The sequence below is a fragment of the Benincasa hispida genome, unplaced genomic scaffold (genome assembly GCF_027475165.1).
Source record: "Benincasa hispida cultivar pf3 unplaced genomic scaffold, pf3_genome.v1.1 HicScf20, whole genome shotgun sequence".
Lineage (NCBI taxonomy): Eukaryota > Viridiplantae > Streptophyta > Magnoliopsida > Cucurbitales > Cucurbitaceae > Benincasa > Benincasa hispida.
In genome coordinates, this window is record NW_028326272.1 from 1 (window position 1) to 22,865 (window position 22,865).

At 32.1% G+C, this 22,865-nt stretch overlaps 1 protein-coding gene and 1 long non-coding RNA gene across 4 annotated transcripts; one reads left to right on the forward strand and one right to left on the reverse strand.

Annotated features, from left to right (window-relative positions):
* Positions 1–1,206: 1,206 nt before the first annotated feature.
* Positions 1,207–3,333, reverse strand: LOC120092492 (small ribosomal subunit protein uS19x-like). Its single transcript, XM_039050589.2, has 4 exons — positions 3,189–3,333; positions 2,953–3,104; positions 2,803–2,860; positions 1,207–1,669 (listed from the first exon to the last, which is right to left on the reverse strand). The coding sequence occupies exons 1-4, from the start codon at positions 3,189–3,191 to the stop codon at positions 1,421–1,423; spliced, it is 462 nt and encodes a 153-aa protein (XP_038906517.1). The 5' UTR covers positions 3,192–3,333; the 3' UTR covers positions 1,207–1,420.
* Positions 3,334–4,924: 1,591 nt separating this feature from the next.
* Positions 4,925–8,119, forward strand: LOC150030460 (uncharacterized). Of its 3 annotated transcripts, none has more exons than XR_016526855.1 (10): positions 4,925–5,333; positions 5,429–5,498; positions 5,579–5,725; positions 5,801–6,274; positions 6,483–6,725; positions 6,807–6,977; positions 7,160–7,260; positions 7,349–7,422; positions 7,519–7,614; positions 7,717–8,119. It is a non-coding gene; the product is annotated as an uncharacterized LOC150030460 (long non-coding RNA). The 3 variants fall into 3 exon arrangements; XR_016526856.1 differs by having other exon boundaries at positions 4,944–5,333; positions 5,601–5,725; XR_016526857.1 differs by lacking the exon at positions 7,717–8,119 and having other exon boundaries at positions 5,190–5,327; positions 7,519–7,706.
* Positions 8,120–22,865: the final 14,746 nt, after the last annotated feature.

Sequence of the window (22,865 nt, forward strand, 5' to 3'; positions counted from 1 at the left end):
GGTGAGTATATACCAATCGAGAAATAACCAAGTTGGATTCGGACGGCCAACCTACAACCCCGAAAACCAAAAAATGTTTCTGACACTACTACAGTCACACGTAGTCGTACACTTGTGTCGAATAGCCTCACTTTACCACCCAAAAGGGGAAAGTAAGTAATCTCCAAAAACGAAAGAGTAACCTCCAAAAAAGAGACCCGATCTTACTTCTTTTATGCTTATTGCTTAGCTAAATTAGTCACTTCTGGTACTAACTTAGACATCAAATAAGATCCACTAACAACTCCTAATAAGTAAATATATATATATATTATAATTTATATATAAATAATATAATATAAATAAATTATACTATTATATATATAAATATGTAGGAATATCAGTTATAATATCTAATGGAAGTAAAAGATCCGAAATAAAATTGAAGCTTCCAAAGCATTAAAGAAATGCTTCACATTTTACATAGGGTCAAAATGAAATTCAAATTCAACTAATGCAACTAAACTCAAATGAAGCTTATTTATGACCTATGTTGAACTCAAATTTAACCCAATTATAATATCATTTCGCGACAATATTTAACTTATTTAGCATATAGAGCTTAATAGAAGAATTGCCTATTTCCAAGGTAAGCTGTTTTCATTTCACTTGGTAAAGAGTTGCAATTACAATGTCTAATTAAAAGTGTTATATAAAACACTCGAAAAAGGTGAAATGAACGACCATTTTCAAGCTAAGGTTTTGCATTTGGTAAAGACCGAGGCCCATTACATAATTATTTAGATTCTTTGCAATAACCATATTTTTTTTTCTTTCTTTTTTTTCGTTATAAACTTTCTTATGTTCAGTTATTCACTTTTTACTCATGCTTTTAAAAACCAAACCCAAATTCAGGGAACCAAAAAACCAAGAAAAACATACCAAATTCAGAGAACTAGAAAACAATAAAAATAAAAATAATGAGGCCGTCTAATAAATAATTGACTCAGTACTAGCTAGTTTTTGTACAGTTTTTACTCTCGGATTTAAAAATTTATTCTGCGTGGCATCAAAGTGAACTTTTTCAATGTTAAAATATTCTTTAAGATGTAAAAGAAATTTAAAAACAAATCCACGCATTGTTTACCATTATATAAAATATAGAATTCATGACTTCAAAAATAATTTTAGAAAATTGGTAATACACTGAACTTTTGCAAAACTGAATACCAAACTACGCAGCCAAGTCTACATTTCGATTAAACAAGCGGAATAAAATTTTAAAAGGTAACACGAGATTCAAAAAACTACAGCCTCCATCGTACTAATCAGATATCAAGCACAGAAAAATGGGCAAAAACTAGGAACAAAAGCTGATCAACATCCATGTTTCTCGTAAAAATATAACAAAACTAAGCGAGCAAGAAGTTGACTCTGATTTTCACTTGAGAGGAATGAACCTTGAAGAGTGGGTAGCACCAATACCGGGCCTACCGTGCTTGACAGGCTTGTATGAAATGGAGAACTCTGCTAGGTAATGGCCGATCATCTCTGGCTTGATTTCAACTTGGTTGAAGGTTTTCCCATTGTAAACACCAATAATGCTTCCGATCATCTCTGGCACAATGATCATATTCCGAAGGTGAGTTCGGACAGGCTCTGGCTTCTCACCAGGAGGTGCTTCCCTTTTCTATACATTAAAAAAAAAACGAATGAGATGAGAAATAAGAAAATAACTGAACTGTTCGGTTCTGAGGTAGGAAGAAGAGAAATCCAAAAGGGAAGACAAGTTCACAAACACTTCAACGGTGTGGAAAAATATCGAGAACAAGATGCAAAAGGGAAAAGTAAATATCAATAGGTACAAAGTGATGAATTTCGGAGATTCACAGCACATTTACCTTCAAATCAACAACTGGATGATGATTTTAAGTTCCAAATTAGGAGTATAATGATGAATTTGAGATATTAAAGACACATTAAATTCCAAATCTACAACTGGGGGATGATCTTGAGTTCTCATGATAGGATATGGGAAATCCAATAGCAAAAACAAAGCAAATTCTAGAAATAACACGAGCATGATAACAAGATTCTCAGACTCATGGTACACTAACTGACAAAATCCACCAGAGTAAGTTCCCATGTCAGATTATGAGAAATGAGAAATCCAATAGCAAAAACGAGGGAGACCATTCAAGTAGCAACGGAAGTTGGTGAAACATGTTAGCTTTCAAGTTAGACCCAAGTTAATACTGAAGAAGACCACAATAAATCAGTACGACAGCAGAGCTGTTCTCAAAGAAAAGGAGATAGAATCCATTCATTTGTTTTGAAATTGATACCAAACTACTAATTATCTTCTTAACCTAAGCTAATCCAATGGTATATAATTTCCTATAATAACTTTGAAGCAACACATAAGTATGAGAGCATGACTCTAATTAGAAGATTTAGGTTAATAGCTCATGGAAAATAGAAATTCCCAAAATTTTAGTTTATTGCTATTCGCTTAAAGACTAAAGCAAATCGCAATGAGGCTCGAGTATAGAAGTTAATAACAGCAAATAAAAGGATTGAATTTAAAATCTAAACTTATTCTTGGAAATTTCATATAATAGAACTATATACCAAATATATCAAGCCCTAATTATATAAATTTTCTTTCGACCTATCCACTCATCAAGAAAACTGAAGAAATACTTAATCTAAACCATACCAAGATTAAGACGACATCATCGCCAGTGAGAATAAAGAAAGCAATACAAAGTTGTTAAAACATTCACAGATTGAATTGACAGAAAGGATTTAAAAGATACTTACCGCTTTGCGGAGCTTCTTGATAAGGGCCATTGGCTTCCTTGTCAAACCCCTACGAAACCTATACAAAAATCATAGAAAATAATGTAAACAAAGTAAGATAAGAATCGAATCAACTCAAAATCATTTCAGGATACATTGGATTGTAGCAACCTTCTGCGTGCACGGGCAGTGAAGAGCTTGACGAGTTCATCAGTGGACATGTCGAGCAGAGCATCCAAATCGACACCACGGAAGCTAAACTTTTTGAATGTCCTCTTCTTTGGCTGTTGTCCAGCCACTGGAACATCGGCTTCCACATCCGCCTGAAGGAGACCGAGACAGCACCATTGAAGAAACTCGAAGAAAGGAACGACAAATCGAAGAGAAGAAAGAGTTGAAAAACTTACCATGGTTAACGCCTTCGGATCTCCGGGATGAGAAGGTAGACCTAATCGGCGCGAGGATGCTTCAAAATCTGCAAGGTTTTTAGCCCTCGTTTTTCAGCGATGTATATATATTGGTTGCAATCAGCAACTTCAATGGCCGAAACCCTAGGCTGAGTAGAACCAGTTTTGATAATACGGGCTTCAGACTTGGGCCTACATGAAGCCCATTATAGGCCCAATATTGTAAATATAATTCGAAAAATATTTACAAATATACTATTTTCTTTTTCTAAAAGAATCTACATGTCTATATATATATATATATATACAAATGTCTAGCCTATTTTTAAATAAATTATTTGGTGTTTTAAAATTGAGGAGCACAACGGAAACATGATATGGAGAAAATATAATATAATAATAATAATAAAATATAATTTAAAATAAAATAACTTAAATTATAAAATTGGATAATAGAAAATTTAGTGGAATTTGAAGTGGATTTCTTACTAAGAGGTGTGTTCTTTTAAAATCCACCAAATGCCACTATTTATAGGTAAAGTGGCAAGTAGGATGTAGACTTACATAGACACCAAATATGAATAATTACAAGGCACATGAATAACCTAAAGGGTGACACATGACTTTTGGGACACTAAGTAATGAACATCTATTTATTATTATAATATTCATAATACTCCCCTTTAGATGCCCATATATATAAGAAATATGTCTCATTAAAACCTTACTAAGAAAAATCCAATGGAAAAAAACCCTAGTGAAGGAAAAATAGTACATATTCCATATAATATATACTCTTAAAAGAATACAATATATTTACTCTCCTTCATGAAAACATCACTTAACATCTCTAAGTTGCCATATTCCAATGTTGTGCACAAATTTTTCAAAAGTTGCGGTTGATAATGCCTTTGTAAATAAGTCTACTAGATTATCCTTCAAACAAATTTATTGTCGCCAGTTTCTTCAAGATCATGAGTGTAGAAAAGCTTCGGTGAAATATGATTTGTTCTATCTTCTTTACACTACTACAAAATGGACATTACCTGACACTTGTAGATTTTATTACTTGACGTTTCTTTGGAAAAAAAAAAAGTAAAGTAATGTGATTTTAGACAAGAAAATGTCAAGTAAAAGGGTTAAAAAAGCGGAGATTGACGAAATATTTCAGATATTTTCATATGAACCTTTACTTGACACGGTTTTTATGTCAAGTAATATAAGGTCTTGCTTGACACGTTTTTTGCGTCAAGTATAAGAAGCTCTTACATGACATATTTTCGTATCAAGTAAAATATAAAAATAATATTTTTTAATCTTTGTTTTTTGTTTCCCTCCCTCCCCATTTTTATTTCCCTCTCAAATTTGGTTTTCTTCTTACCAAAATTATCAAATAAATTATTATTTTAAACAAGTAAAAGGGTTAAATGTCCTAATAAAAAAAACCCTCCACTCTCCGAAACCCTCTTTTCGCAGGAAAAGTTGGGTTGTCGAATTAATTTAATTTTTAAGTTAATGTTGAAAATTGAGATTCTATTGGAAAAATTGTTTTTATTTTGAGATTCGGATTTTGAAGAGGAAAAAGGAAAATATTATGTGTGTGTCAAAGGAAAGAAAAAACTATAATGAAATAAAATAAAATAAAGTTTTATCATTATTTATTTTATTAAATATTTTATTCTCTTCCCTTTTCATTTATGTCTTCTTTTTCTTTTCCTTTTTTTTTAAAAAAATCAAATTATCTCACCATCACTTGCTCTTTCTCTCGTGACCCCCTCCTCTAAAACCCTCTTACTCGTTGGCAAACCCTAGCCCTTCGCCAATCGTTGCTCGCCTTCGCCAGCCTCTCACCAGTCGCCACACGCCTCTAGCCCGCCTCCAGCCACCGCGAGCCTTGACGTCTCCAGCCGTTCGCGTGCCAAAGTCACCGCTCACCTCCTTCACGAAGTCGTTTGCCGCTCCCAAGCCACCTGCGTCCAGGAAACGCCGCATTCGAGCCGCCTCGCCTCTCCCACATCCGCGCCACTGAGTCTGACGTCTTCCGTCGTTCGCCAAGCCGCACCGTCAGCCACACATTCCACACTGCTCACTTTCGACACAGCCGAACACCACCGCTCGACTCTCGCAGTAAATTTTGAGGTTGTGGTAAGATTTGGCTTGTTGGGCTAAATTTTTGGCTTAGATCTTGAAAGACTCACCTTGATTTGGGTTTAACTTTGTGTTCCTTTTGGTATTGAAAGGTTTAAGTGGAGGTTTTTTAGGGAAGTAGCGGCTGTTCTGTGATGTTGTTTCTTCTTCGACGACTTTTAGGTTAGCGATGTGAATTTGTGAGATGGAATCTGGGTTGGAAGTGCCATGGTAAATAATAATATTAAAGTGTATGATATTAGGTCAATTCTTGATTGCATTCAGGGCGAAATGTTTAAAACCATAGCTCTCAAGAATATATAAAACCACAGCTCTCAAGTAGATCAAAAAACCATAAACGGATTCAAGAAGAACATAATCGAAATTTCATATCTTCGTTACGAGAAAAGGTAAAACATTAAATATACTATTTAACACAACCTTTTGTCACTTATATTTTAATTATGTAAGCTTTTGGTTCCCAGGTTGGAAATGAACTTGAAGTGGGAGATGTGGAGGTGTTAGTGGATTGCCCATGGTCCCCATCCAATTGTGACTACATACAATAGCTATGTTATTAATGGATGTCACTATCACACAAAGTCATATGACAAAAATAAAAGTGTACAAAATAACCTTTTGTCACTTATATTTTAATTATGTAACCTTTTGGTTCCCATGTTGGAAATGAACTCGTAAGTGCGTTAAGGAGTTGGAAGATCAAATTCAAAGCATCCCAAGATCTGAGCATGGTAGTTGCTCCAAGAATAAAATCCGAAAGATTAAGAGAAGAAGATGAAGGAGATGCATTAGGGTTACAACTATTAGTTATGATAATTTTTAACTTGTTTAATTTATGCTGTTATATTTATATCATAGGAGAAGGAAGTTGTTAGTACATCGAAGGAGATGGAAGCTATTATTGTACAATCGATCTTGAAGGTGAATTGTATTATGAGGTAAATTTATGAGGTAAATTTATTATTAGTTACTTATAAAATTATAACTTGGTGGTTTTAGGAGAAAATTTCAGAGAATGGGGAAAGAATGAGGAAGTGATTGCTATTAGTGTACCACCGATCTTAAACGTGAATTGTATAAATCCCATGTTCTTCTATCTTATTTAGGAATGAACATTTTACTCATGTTCTATCTTCATTGTGCTAGGAAAAAGCTTCAAAGACGATGCCGAAAGAGAATGAAGTTACTAGTGCACCATCCAATTTATCAATATCCTTGAAGTCTATTCTTAGGTATGCTGAAAAGGTAATAGTTGATGGGATAAGTATTTCCTTCCCTACCTGTTGAGCTCTTTGGTTTTGGCCGAAAGAGTTATGTTCTACGAAAAGATGTGATTGAGTTTTGTAGCATGCAAAAAATGAAGACTTTATCAATGGTGGCTTATATCGCGTAAGTAAATGTTATTTGTTTATGATATATTATCACTTTATTAACTAGTAGTAAGTTAATGTGTTCGATCTATTATTGTAGGTACCTACACTCGTTCATTGTTGATTCAAATAAAGGGTCGAAGTATATTTTTGTAGATCCATCTCTTATATTCGCGGGCCAAAATACTCGAGAAGTTAGAGCTTGGAACCTTTATAGTAGATTAATGGCTTCTGAGCACGGTCAATTAGTTATTGCTCCTTATAATCCCGGGTAAGTATAATTAGTTATACTCATGTTCAGAACCATATACTTGTGTTCTACCTTTTCCTGTTTTGTTCCAATGTAGAATTGTGTTGAGATCATTGTACTTGAAATCTTTTTGTACTTTGTTCTACCTTAATGTAATGAGCTACATTCATGTTCCATACTAATTAGTTGTGTATTTTATTTAGTGATCATTGGTCGTTAATTGTTATCAATATGTACGATGACGTGGTGTACTATCTTGACTCATTGAGAACAAGTTCACGAGAAGATATCAAATACATAACAAGTATGTAAGCTAACTTTGCTCGAGTTTTTTTTTGGGTGTAAAGTTTATTTCATTCTGAATATTATACTATACTCTTTGACGAATATAGGGCAATGACCATTTTCCAGTCTAAAAAAAAAATTGCAAAGGACTCGAAAAACCACATTCTGGAAAATGGTAAAGGTAAATATAAGAGCATTGAAAAAATTAATAGAATGATGTTTATTTATTTAATGCATCTGTATGATATGTGTATTAATTATTGGCTTTGTATTGTAGTGTCCTTTACAAGTGGGAACTGTCGAATGCGGGTATTACGTTATGAGATATATGCGAGAAATTGTGACTAAAGAGAAGAATATTATAACAGATGTGGTATGTCTTTAAACTACTTATATATATTGTAACATTATAAATAGTGTAAATAGTAAATAAATATATATATCTCACTTTCTATGTTTTATAAATTGATACGAGGTGCTCATACTCGCAACTTGAATTGGATGAAGTACGTGTGGAATAGGTTGAATATTTAGGTTGCTATATCTGATGGACTTCCTATAAATTGTGTATGTGGCTACATGGGAATGCCCAAAACTTTTTTTATATAAATGTTTTGTTCAGCCATTATAGGTTATACTTCAAAGAAATGTGTGGTGGAGGATAGAATTTTTAGTCTTGTGATTTTTGGAATACATAGCACATATAGATTGGTCTTACAATTGTGGAATTATCATATATTGGGGTGGGTTGATAGAGTAATATAAATTTTTGGAATTATCATACTGTTGTACAATTCGTCTTGTAAATTTTGGAACCGTTCATGTAGACATGAGTAATAGAAGAATGGAATTGTTTATTTTAGTATTCTCAATTGTTATGTTGGATGTATTAGACTGATTTGTAGGCCTGAAATATATGTGCAACTGTTTAGTTGATGGAATTATCTTACTGGAACAAATGTAATGCAGGAAATGAGAAATGGAAATTAAATTTGAAAAAAAAAAACATAGATGACATTGGAAATGTGTCGCGAATTAGATTACTTGACCATTATTTCGTGTCAAGATAAAAATATATTTGACAAATAAAAAATGTCAAGAGTAATCACAATAATAAGTGTCAAGAATTAATACACTTGACATGTCATTAGTATCAAGTGTATTATATTTCTTGACACAAAAATTGTGTTAAGAATTATTTCTCTTGATGTTTTTACAGTATCAAGTTATGACATTATACTTGACAGTTGAATAGACGACGCTTTTATTAGCGTCAAGTATACCCTCTACTTGACATTGGAAAAACGTCAAGTAATCTAATTTCTATAGTAGTGTTAATATATCCTCCTTTTATTTGGGCTATGCAAGCTGTGTTGTCTTCGTATAATATTGTTGGAAGATTTTTATTAGAAGACAAGCCATAAGTTTCACGAATGTGCTAAGTCATTGACTTTAGTCATATACATTCTCGACCATTATTTGAGGAAGTGGTATTATAGTCTACTTCATCGATCGCCATGATATAACAGTTCCTCTACATGTGAACAGATAACCTATTTGAGATCTAACTTTGTTGTGTGGATCAGATAAATATCCAGAATCGGCATAACCAACTAGATCAAAATTTGATTTATTTGAATAAAACAAACCCATATAGATTGTTCCTCGGAGATAATGGAGTATATACTTAATTCCCTTCCAATATCTTTTTGTTGCAAAAAAACTATATCTTGCTAATAAATTTACTGAAAATGCAATATCTAGTCTTGTATGATTAGCAAGATACATAAGTGCACCAATTGCACTAAGATATGGTACTCAGGACCAAGAAGTTTTTCATTATCTTTTCGATATCGAAACATATCTTTCTTTATATCCAATGAATGGACTTCCATTGGAATATTTAATGGATATGTTTTGTCCATATAAAATCTTTTCAAAATTTTTCCTGTATAAGTTGACCGATGAATAAATATTCCATCTAATAAATGCTCAATTTGCAAACCAAGGCAAAATTTTGTTTTTTCGAGATCTTTTATCTCAAATTTTTTCTTAAGATATTCTATTGCCTTTGAAAGCTCTTCAGGAGTTCTAATTATATTCAGGTTATCAACATATACAGTTATAATAGCAAATCCTGATTGTGATTTATTTATAAAAACACACGGACATATTGGATTATTTTGAATTTCTTCTTTCAATAAATATCCACTCAGGCGATTGTACCACATAGATACTGACTGTTCCAATCCATATAATGATCTCTATAATTTTATTGAATACCATTCTCGAAAATTTGATGTATGTGTTTCAGGTACCTTAAATCATTTTATGATTCTCATATAAATATCATTATTAAGAGATTTATATAAATATGCTTGATTACATCCATAAAATGCATATCCAAACTTTTATACACAGTAAAACTAATTAAATATCTTAATATACTTGCATTCACCATTGGAGAATATGTCTCCTCAAAATCAATACCAGGTCTTTGTGAAAAACCTTGTGGAGCTAATCTTTCTTTATATCTTGTGACCTCATTATTTTCATTTCTTTTCCTCACAAATACTCATTTGTATCCTATAGGTTTAACACCTTTTGGTCCAAAAATAAAAAATCTAACGTTTTGAAAGTGAGTTTAATTTTGCCTCGATTGCTTCTTTCCACTGAAGCCAATATTTTCTATGTCGACATTATTGAACAAATTTTATTTCAGAATCCTCATTTTTAGATATAATATCAAGAGAAATATTATATGCAAAAATGTTGTCAATAATTACACTAGTTCGATTCAATCTTTTTCCTGTCATGACATAGTATATTGAAATCTCATTATTATCTTTAGGTATTTCACCTTCATCATTAGTCACGTCGAAGATTTCTACATGGGTATTTACATCTTTAACCAAGTTTTTTTCATTATTAATTATTTTTCGTTTTCAAGGATTTTTATCTTTGGAACCCACTAGTCTACCACACTTCTAGCGTGTTCCAGACTCATTAGCGACAAGTTGTGTTGAGATATCAATTTTTTATGCAACATTTGTAGCTGGTATGTGTGACTTAGTTACTTTCTTTGCATCTATAAGTACATCTGGTAATTGATTTGCTATATTTTACAAATGAATTATTTTCTGAACTTCAAGTTCACATTGATCTATACGGGGATCTAAATGAGACAATAATGATGCATTCCATGTAATTTATTTTTCCAATTTCTTAATTTCTCCCCCTAATGTTGAAAAATTTGTCTCATTAAAACGAAAATCAACAAATTGGCAGTAAATATATCACTTGTCAGGGATCCAAGATATATTTAATAATTGATGGGGCATTATATCCAACATATATTTCTAACCTCTTTTGAGGACCAATCTTAGTGTGCTGTGTTGGAGCAATTGGAACATATACTACACGCCAAAAAATTTTCAGATGGGAAATATTTGGCTCATGACTATTAGTTAATTGTAATGACGAGTACTTATGATAAGCTACTGGCCTAATGCGTACAAGTGACGATGCATGCAAAATAGCATGTCCTTATATAGATGAAGGAAGCTTAGCTCTTATAAGTAATGGTCTTTCAATTAATTGCAAACGTTTTATAAATGTTTCTGCTAAACTATTTTGTGTATGAACATGAGCTACAGGATGCTTAACACTTATCCCAATTGACATACAATAATTATAAAAAACTTGGGATGTAAATTCATCAGCATTATCAAGACGAATGGTCTTAATTGTATAATTAAGAAATTGTGCTCTTAACTTAATTATTTGAGCAAGTAATCTTGCAAATGCAAGATTTCGACTTGATAATAAGTATTCGTGTGATCATCAACTGGATATATCTATTAGCACCATAAAATATCTGAATGGTCTACTTGGTGGGTTAATAGGTCCACATATATGACTATGAATTCGTTTTAAAAATGCAGGTGATTCAGTCCCCACTTTAGTTGGTGATGGTCTAATTATCAATTTTCTTCGAAAGTAAGCATCACATGATAATTCATTAGATTGAAGAATCTTCTAGCTCTTCAATGGATGTCCATTTAAATTCTTAATAATTCTTCTCATCATTATAGATCCTAGGTGATCCGATCAGTCATGCTAAATTGTAAATATGTTTGGTTTCATAACTTCAGGCTCATTGTTGCATATGTTTCAATTACTCATATATGAGTATAATATAATCCAGAAGATAAAGTAAGTAACTCTTCCAATATATGTTTTTCATTTGAGATAGTGGATATGATATATAGATATTCCACATTATTATTCTTACTATCAGTCTCAATATGATAACCATTGCAACATATATCTTTAAAACTTAGACGATTTCTCTTTGATTGACTAGAGAAAAATGCATTGTCTATTATAAATTTTGTTCCTCTAGGCAAAATAATATTTGCTTTTCTAAAACCTTCAATCAGATTTGCAGAACCTGATATCGTATTGATTTTTACTTCTAACATTATCAGTTTGAAAAAATATTTTTTACTTGTAAGTATTGTATATGTAGTTGCACTGTTTGCCAGACATAGATCTTCTTCACTTATTTTTGAGTCACCCAACATATGAAAATGATCCAAGTTTCTTCATTAAAAAATAATTACAATAAGAAAAACAACACTTAAAATATGCAAAAGTTACTTAAAAAAAAACACAAAAATAGTTAAAAGAAAACAACAACGTTAAGTCTAGATATTCTCAAAGTCAAAATAAACACTTGATGTTCCACCAACTGTGTCAATCTTCTCTTAAGGAGATTCAAAGAAGTCGGCCACATCCAAAATTTTCATATGGGATAGGTCAAATATATCATTATCCTATTATGCAAAATTTGCTTCTACATTTTTCTCTTTTTCCTTCAGTGAGGCTTAATAGAGGTCAACTAAGTGTTTTGACGTATGACAGGTATATGACCAATGCCCAGTCGTTCCGCATCAGAAGCATTTATTTTCAACATTTTTTGAACTCTTATCTTGTTGATCTTTTCCTTTGAGATCATCATTTTGCATGGTTCTTTTGAAATTTAAATGATTAGAGCGACCACCACGAAAATAATAATTATTTCTTCCTTTATTACGATCATGATCTTGACCATGACTATGACCTCAACCTCGATTACGATTATTGACATTCACAATATTTACTCCAGGGAATGGTGTCGTTCCGGTTGGTTGAGATTCATGATTTTCATCAATAACTCGTTATTTGATTTGGTTATGAGAAGACATGAAATTAATTCAGAATACTTTTAAAACCTTTCTCTCGATATTGCTGCTGTGGGAGCATATTCGAGACATGAAATGTAGAAAATGTCTTCTCTAACACATCAATATCAATAATTTTTTCTCTGCATAATAACCATTTTGAACTGATTTTAAATAATGTGAACTTGTAATCACTTACTGATTTGAAATCTTGTAGCCTCAAGTGCATCCACTCATAACGAGCTTTAGGAAGAATAACTGTCTTTTATGATCATACCTCTCTTTTAATTTTTTCCACAAGATACAGGGATCTTTTATTGTAAGATACTCTATTTTCAATCCCTCATGGAGATGATGGTGAAGGAAAATCATAGTTTTTGCTTTATCTTGACTGGATGTCGTAATTTCTTCTTAATAGTCTCCCCAAGATTCATAACAATCACGTAGATTTCGGCATCAATTACTCATGACAAATAATTATTGAGCCATAATATCAGGGTGACAAATTCTAATATGTGAGATTTATTCATGGCAGCAATATCATAAAATATTGTACTTATGCTAGAAATTTAATAGATATTGAATATGCAAAATAACATTAAATTTATTAATAATAACAAAAAGAAAAAAAAAAAAAGGAAAAAAGAAAAAAAATAAAAAGAAAAAGAAAAGAAACTTAAAAAAAAAGAAAAAAAATAAAATAAAAAAAGAAAAAAAAAAAAGAAAAAAAAGACAATAGAGAAAAAAAAAGTAAAAAAAAGGGGAAAAGAGGAAAAAATCGACATACAGTTAGAACCTACCTTTTGTGGGGAAAACGATAGGAGGTTGTGCTGATAACGTGTTGCGAAATTGAGGAGCATAACGAGAGCACAATATGGAGAAAATATAATATAATAATAATAAAAAATATAATTTAAAATAAAAAAACTAAAATCATGAAATAACTAAGATTATAAAATTGGATAATAGAAAATTTAGTGGAATTTGAAGTGGATTTCTTATTAATGAGTGTGTTATTTTAAGATCCACCAAAAGACACTATTTATAGAGAAAGTGGAAAATAGGATGTGGACTTATCTGGACAGTACCAAACATGAATAATTACAAGGTACGTGAACAACATAAAGGGTGACACATAGATTTTGGTACACTAAGCAATGAACATCTATTTATTATTATAATATTCATAATATTTGGTAATATTTATATAAATATATTTCTTGTAAAGAATTTTAGTATAAAAATACCTTTACATATCTCTTGATAATTTAAATATAAATTTAATAACTTATTTTACAATTGAGTTTATATTACATTTATATTTTTATTAAAAAATAATTTATATTGATTTGATATTTTATAAAAGAAATAGTCTAATTATTAGTTTTAATTTTCATTGAAATAATTTAAAATTTTTAAAAGAAGACAATTAACTCATTGATGTGCCAAAATGAGATTAGGTCAACGTAATTGATATGATTTTTCTCTCTAGAGGTAAAAGACTTGATTATTATCTCTATTATTCTCGTAATAAAAAAACATTTATTCATTGTGTTTTTAGTGGATTATATTTATATAATTATCCAATGGAGAAATTTTTGTTAGAAATATTATCAGGTTGTGATTTAAAAAAAAAAATTGAATGACTATATAAAAAGTAAGATTGAGAACAAATTGAGAGATACATTATGTAATTTAATTAGAGATTTCTTTTTAGTCCTAGTTTTTTTTCCCAACCTTCTAGATTTAACAAGTCCATGAACACCCTTGATTACGAGACGGGAAAAATAGTATAGATGATCCAAAATAAATGGCACAAATGAAAAATGAATACTCTTTTGAAAATCAATGAATTTTGGGTTTTTCTTATGTCATCATTGTGTGAAATTACCACTTTAACCTTAAATGCATTTATTTGGTTTGCAACATTTTTTTCTTTTTTCGGTTTTTTTTAATTTCTTCTTCTTTCTTTTCCTTTTTTTCTGCGATTCCCTTTTTTTTCCTTTGTGTTTTCCTGTATTCCTTCTTTTGTTTCTTTGTTTTACATTTTTTTTACTTTTGTTCTTTTTTTTCTGCATTTTTTCTATATTTTTTTTTTGTGTTTCTTCTTCTTCTTTTTTTGCATTTTTTTTCATCGAATATCAAACATAGAGTACAAAGCATTAGAGCATCGAGTATCAAACGAATTTCTAAATCGAGCATAGAGTGTCAATGATCGAGGATCGGGTAACATATAACTAATATATAGTATAAACCATATAACATAGAGCATAGGGCATACAACATTAAACATCGAGCATCAAATATTGAGTATTGAGGATCGAAGATCAAGGATCGAGTAGTATGTAGCTAGTATATAGCATAGAACATCAAGTATCAAGCATCGAGCATCGAGCATTAAGTATCAAAGATCGAGGATCAAAAAAACTTATGAATCACAACATATGGATAATTTTCAAGGTCGAATGGATAAATTCACGAAGTATTGTTGCAAGCATAAGACCACTTTTCATTAAATTTTAAAAGGGTATCCATTTTCTATTTGACCTCTCAAAAGGGGTCATCTGTACCAAAAAAAAAAAAAAAAAAAAACCTTACGAGATGTTATTACTTGTTTTTTACAACCTCTATGAAAAATTCTACAGATACTGTTAGCTCACAAATACAGCGGTAAAATGGTACTTGATTCAGCATTTTTAATCTCCCTCGGCTACTTCTCTACCACACTAAAATTGGAATTGGTCTCCGGTGCATACAACGATGCTCCTACGTCGATGGTGAATTGTGACCAACGACAGCTCCAACCACAACATCTAATGGATCTTGCTGCAACGACTTCAAGAATGATTAGAAGGCTAACATCGTTGCCTCTACCATGCCTTCAAGAACAACGATTGATTGGGTGTTTTCCTCATTGTCAATACGATTCTTTCCCTTAGCTATTGTCTTAATTTTCTAACAACAATATTGCAAAGTCCCCAATCCTACTGCTCCTAAACGTAAACTCAAGCCTAAAATTATTTTGTTTAATGTATGCTCCAAAAGAACCCTAAATATCTGAATCGATCTGTTTGAGTGAAATATTGTTCTTTTTGTTTTGCAGTTTGTTTCTCCTATTTGTTCTTCTAATGCCATTTCTTCTAATTTTCACTTTGTTCTTAGTTTTCTCAAAGCATTAACTTTGGGAACAAAAGCCACAGTCTTTACTTATCAATGAGCAGTCCATGAAGGGTTTGATTAGATATATGCTCAGGCATTTGGTATGCTATCTAGATCTCGACGTCCCTTTGTAGTTCTACAACTTCACTAAATTAGCATAGATAACCATCTTGAGATACATAGTTACAGGATTTAGTGGTAAGGGTCATTGATGGAAAATTCAAGAAAAAGACTAACTTCTACCTCAAAAGGATCTTGAAAGCAGGCGATGGTGATATTGAAATACTCATACAAACACTAATTCAAAAGGTGTGCAAGATCTAATGAATTTTTTCTATCATTCATTTTCCATTCTTTATTTTTTTGGTTAATTCAAGTAGCCTGTGTTTTTCCCTGTTGTTGGAGTTGCTTGTCAATTAGCATGCGATGACAAAAGTAATCCTACTGGTTATTAAGCACTATTATCATATTTTGCAAAATGTGAAGAGTTGTGTGATTGTGTGTATTCCTTTTAACCGCAAACAACTCTTATTAGTGATGGCGTTCTAACTGGAGTTGTTCGTCAATTAGTCATCAAGTATGTCCTAAATTTAGAATTTTTATATTATTGTTTCCATTTTATCTGAATTTTCATTTTTAGAGGGTGTTTGGCCCCCAAGTTAAGTTGGGTTGGGTGGGTAAAAAAACCCACCCACCGTTTAGTTCACCAATTATTAAAGAGGTTTATTACCTCGTTATTTGCATTAACTCACATTTCTCACCTCGTTATTCGCATCAACTATTCCAATTACTCTTCTCTTATAATAATTATCAAGTTAACTCAACTCAACTCTACATGTCAAACGCCCCCTTAATTTCTAAGATGTAGTTCTGTGTACTTTCCGTCTCAGATATGAAGTCCATTTTGGCCTTCATTACATTCCTAATATAAGGTTATAAGGTTAGTGCAAGGGTAAAAAATAGTTCAAATTTATGTTGCTTATTAAGAAAAAGTGGCAAGTCTATCCTAATATAAAGCAACTAATGAAATCTGCCTGATTTGAGGGCAAGTTGGTTTGTTCTGGTAGGGAAGAAATTGATGTAGTAGTTGAGCTGTATCCTATTATAACAGTAAATAATTGGACAAGCAAACTTATAGTTAGCTAATTGAAGTCATAGTAACTAATGCTATTGACTGACCGACATGAAAGAAAAGCTAATTGAAGTTCTAGTAACTAAGGCTTTATTGCTTTTGTGCATGGTATGGATCTGTCTTTTGGTGACAGTCATTTTATGGTTTGTTTTATTTCATTTAAAAAACAATCGTGGAAGGACGATTTGTAAGGAGTAAAATCATTTTAGTTTAGGTTTATGAAGTTTAAATTAGTGCAGTAAGTTTAATTATGCAGTATACACTGCAGGAAGTTGCTCTTTTCTTTTGATTGTTAGTTTCCATGTAAGTAACTTATTGGTGAAGGTTGTGTTCTTCCTTTGATATTTTTTTTGTTTGTAGTCATTGCCATAACGGTTGGTTTTAATTTGTTCATCAATTATACCTTGATCTCTTTGTTTGAAAGTATGTTACTTTTTCATTGTGTAACTCAAATTAAATTATTATTCTGGAAGATTATTTTGTTTATTGTTTGTTGAGATTTTTACTTGGGAAACTAGTTTGAAAACCACTTATAAGATATTCCCACCCTACATTACTTGAATTAAATTATTTATATGTTTGTGGAGTATTGTCGTGATTGAAACATCACATTACTAACTATAGACTCTTGAAATTTTATTTTGGTGTAAATTTACTTGATTACATTTAAATGTTTATATAATTGAATTGATTTTACAATTACATTTATAACAATTTCTTACTCATAAAATGCTTTATAAACCATATTCAACTTGATTAAATTTGGCTATCACGGTGAGAATAAGAATGCTAAATCTTTTTATAACCATTCTTATTTAAAAAAAAAAAAACTATTAAAAGTCAATCATTACATTTTTTTATTCCTATGATTTATTAAAAGTAAACCATAACATTAAAATTATGCAATAAAAAGTGACATTTTATATATTTTTTTATAGCATTGAAAAATGCTACGCAAAGTTAAGAACTTTCAATAACGTGAGGTACAACAACATGTTCAAAAATGCTATAGCAAGTCTTTTATAGCGTTTTTTATCACCGTAAAAAATGCTATAGAATGCCTTTTATAGCATTTTTTACCAATACTATGAAACTTTCCATAACATTAAATATATGCTATCGAAAGTTAATTTTTTATAGTGTTAAAAAATGGTATGGAAATCCTGAAACTTTCAATAACATGGACTACGACAATATTTCGAGAACACTATAAAAAGTATATAATAGCCATTTTTTATGCTATCGAATGTGATATTTGTTGTAGAATTGAATTCTTTAATAAAAGCCTATTTAAATTACTTTAGACGTTATCTAGAACTTTTCAGTGCCCAATATGTTATGCAAACATATTTGGTCTATCCAATTTATACACATAAGGGTGTCCATGACCAACTCTAAATTACAACACTTCAATCGAGTTCAGAAAGTTTAAAGGGAGTCGTTACCCATTTACGCTTAAAAAAAGGCTTGAGACTTCTCTAAATTGTGTTCGAACAAGTTCTGATCCGCAGATCTAACCTCTAGAAGCCATGGGTAATCTTATTTGAAGCCATTCGAGTTGTGTGTTCAGATTTGGAGCCAATAAAATCATCGACAAACCCATCTAACTCAAAATGAAGTCGGTATTATTGGTTCGAGTCGTTGAGCGGGAAAACACCCAACTCGCGAGAAGAAGCCATTGGAATAGGGAGAATCATGTGACGCTCAAGCTTGTGGTCATCGAAGAACTGGTCAGAAAGTGTGGGTTTCCGGCTTGGAGTCGCCGAGATCTGTGGTAGCGCTCATCGAAGAACTGGTAGCAGGTGGATGAAAATGCATTGAGAGAGAGATCCACGTTTATTTCTAACTTATCCTCCACCAAAATATTTCAAAATTGAGTAATGAATATGCCAAATATAACCAAATGTGCTATGAAATTGAAATGTAGGTCTTACAAATCCTATCTAAATAAAAGGTAAATAAAAGCACATTTTAGGTGTTTTTCAATAAGTAAGTGTCACAACTTTTTATTTTATTTAGTTATATATATTTTTAGAACTACATGTCAGAACTTAAAATAATAATTGTTCATTTTTATGTCTCTTTAATTTTAGAATATTTTAATTGCAAATTATATTTAAATACCTACCGTTCTAAAACACCCAAAAATTATTCAATGATGTCACCACAATTGTGGTCGATAAATTTTCACATTTGTATGTATGAGAAAGAAGTACCTCAAATTTATATCTAGTGGTTACTAAGGAACATGAATATTTTTCAATCTACGTGATGTCTCATAATAACCATTAAATGTAGATTGACTATTTTTTTTATAACACCACGACTTTCTGAGATCTCTATCTAGGATCATTACCATCATGTATGCCATTTTCAAAAAATCAAACTAATTGACCATCATGACATAAAATTATTTTTGCTAAATAAATAAAGCATTGCCAAGACAATTTAGTTAAGGTCAAAACATAACCTTTTGGTTGGAACCCCTAAAAACGTTAATGAAATGAAATAATAAATTTTAGACTATAACTCAATAGTTCTCACTAAAACATTCAAAACAAACTTGAATCATGAAAAACTAAGTGAAAACATTGTCTCTAGTTCCATTGTACCATCAAGCACCTGATAGTTTCTTCCCTTACTTGAAAAATATTTTAGAATGCAATGACTATTTAAAATTCTCAATAAATAACCTTACTACCATGGTCAGGCTATGCAATCACATGCGAACATGAACTGAACATTCTTAAACGGGTGGGATCTAAATCATTGCTTATATATATATGTATACTCACTCCATTTCTTTTTCCTTGGATGTGGATCAATTGCATACACATCAATTCGATGTATATTAACTTCATATATATTGAACCTTGAAACTGGGCATGCATCCATTTTATGCCGTTAATAATTGTGGGAAGAAAACGAGAATAAAAATTATCCTGATTTTAATCTTTCATGTAACATAGCATGCACATGAGGTCTCACATAATTTTATATGAATGGATAATGTTGAGCATGATTAATAAATTTCATGGTAAATATATATAAAAAAAGCGTCAAACTCTACATGAGTTCAAGTAATAATTTAATTGGCGAAGCCAAAACTTCTGTTTGGCACATAAGGCACATTCCAGTAAATTAAATCTCACTTACCTCGATATAAATTTTAGCAGTTCAACCCTTTTTTCACTTAAGGATTTTCTTGAACCAAACCATAAGCATGAATAAACATTAGATGCTAGTCCCAAACATAAATTCATTCTTGAAGAACACTTACATGGCAGTTCCATCGACCAAAACCTCCTTCAACCTTCTAACAAGACATTGAACGTAAGTCGATCAAATGATTTAGAATGAGGATCCCAAGTTCCAGCAATTACCATGGAAATAGAAGTGTTTTGGAGCTTCAATACTTACCAAAAAGTGGCTATATCCTTTTCAAATTTGTTGTACAACAATTCACAACACTCCGAAACTCCAATCTAAAATCCAAAATGTTGTGGGTTTCAATAAATTGAAGCCAAAAGTCGATGAGTATTCAAAATAAACCACGAAACCTTTGAAAATACGAAAATATTATCCAAAACCAAGATTCCAGCGAGACGTAACGGCAGAAGGTTGGGCAGTGCAGCGGAGGTAAGACTAACATCTCGATGGCTGCTAGACAGAAATACAGTGAGAGAGGTAGAGAGAGATAAGGAAGAAAGAAAGAGGAGTGGCGACGCGACCTACCGACGAAAGGTGACTTCTGTCCATGGTAGCTGGGCGAGCATTGGGCAGAACGTGCGACAGTTGTAGTCTAGCAGACAGTGAAGGGTTGGGCCTTACGTGATGGGGGTGTGCGTGAAGGAGTTGGAATGCGTGACTGATAGAGAAAAAAAACTATGGGAGAAAAAAGAAATTAGGGGGTGTATGGGCGTTCGGGGTATAGGCATGACTTTGGGTAATATGATTTTTTTTTCCTTTTTTTTTCAGTGCTCGTTTTATGAACTTATAACCTCTAGTATATTTTGGATCAATCTTTAACATAATTTTGAAATAAAATTTTAATCTATTCATTTTAAAATGAAACTTATATTAGCATATCTTTGTTAGAAAAAAAACGTAGAGGACAAATATGAAAAATGAGAGATATATATTTTCTATTCAACTAAGCATGCCTTTATATAGGCTTACAAACATAACCATAGGAATGCCAATGGTTTAAAGCTATAAATGTCATCAAATGCTCATAACTCACATAACTCCTATAACTCAAAAATCACTATTGGTTACAAAAAACTAAAAGTCACAAAACCCAAAAGTCACACTAAATGCACAAATAAAGTTTAATAATGACAAACTTTTCAATCTCCCTCCACCTCCTCCCCCCCAAACTTGATTTGTTACACCTAGTAAACTCCCATTTTGATAAAAGTCTCCAACTTGAGGGGCTTTGTGAAAATGTCCGCCGCTTGGTCTTGTGACTTGATATATTTGTTCCACTTCTTTCTTCGTAACGCAATCCCGAATGTAGTGAAATCGAGTATCAATATGCTTGCTCCTCCCATGAAATACCAGATTTTTGGCTAAGGCAATGGCCGATTTGTTGTCAACAAAAATCTCTATTGGACTTTCTATTTGAAACTTCAACTCCTTCACTAAGTTTCTTAGCTAAATTGCATGACATACACATGAAGTTGTTGCGACGTACTCTACCTCGCATGTTGATAATGTGACTATGGATTGCTTTTTTGACATCCATGTGAACACCGTTTCACCAATAAAAAACACAAACCCCGTAGTGCTCTTTCTATCATTCAAATCACTACTCCAATCACTATCACAATAACCAACAATATCAAAATTGCTAGAAGAGACATAGGAAAGACCATACCCAATCGTCCCTTTGATGTAGCGAAGTATCATTTTTTCCATTTTGCAATGTGTTGCTGTCGGTTCCTCCATAAATCGACTAATAATTCCAACCAAAGAATATCCAGTCTTGTACATGTCAAGTATCTCAAACTTCCAACCAAGATTTTGAAATATGTAGAATTTACCTTCTCTCCTCCATCTTGCTTGGTGATTTTGACTCCACATTCCATCGGTGTTCCAACTGGATTAGCATCATTCATATTGAACTTCTTGAGCACTTCTTTAGCATAGTCCTCTTGGGATATAAAAATCCCATCTTCACCTTGTTTGACCTCGATCCCAAGATAGTAACTCATAAGACCAATGTCCATTATTTCAAACTCCTTTGCCATATCTCTTTTGAACTCATCAAACATGCTAGGATTGTTTCCGGTAAATACTAAATCATCAACATACAAACAAATGATTAGTATGCTTTCACCTTGCATTTTGATGTAGAGGGCATACTCATAAGGACACTTCATATACTTATTCTCTTGAAAGTACTTGTCAATCTTCGAATTCCATGCTCTTGGTGCTGCTTTAAACCATAAAGTGCCTTCTTCAATCGAAGTACTTTATTTTCTTCACCCTTGACTTCATAACCCAATGGTTGTTCCACATAGACCTCTTCCTCAAGAATTTCATTCAAGAATGCCGATTTGACATCCATTTGATGTATCTTCTAATGATTATGGGATGCCAAAGCAATAATCAAACGAATAGTTTCAAGGCGAACAACAGGGGAAAATACCTCATCATAGTCAATGCCATGTCGTTGGCTATTCCCTTTCACCACTAGTCTCGCCTTGTGCCTCTCAACATCGTCATTGACTTTTCTCTTTGTCTTGTATACCCACTTCACTCTGATCGGTTTGTGCCCTTTTGGAAGCTTGGTTAACTCCCATGTGTCATTTTTCTCTATCGCTCGAATTTCTTCATCCGTTGCATCCTTTCATTTTTTGCTTGCAATGACTTCTTGGAAACTAATAGGCTCACAATCACCAAAAAGACAATAGAGAATTATGTCATTTTGATTTTCATTTACCTCATTAAGTTCCTTAGACTTCAAGTTCCTCTTGGGCCAATTTCGTTCTCTGAATCGCTGGATGAACCTTTAGATGATGATCGATCAGTCGAATGAGGTGGCACTGGAATGGGAAAACCTTCACCCATTTCATCCCTGGTCGGCTCATTTTCATCGTCTTC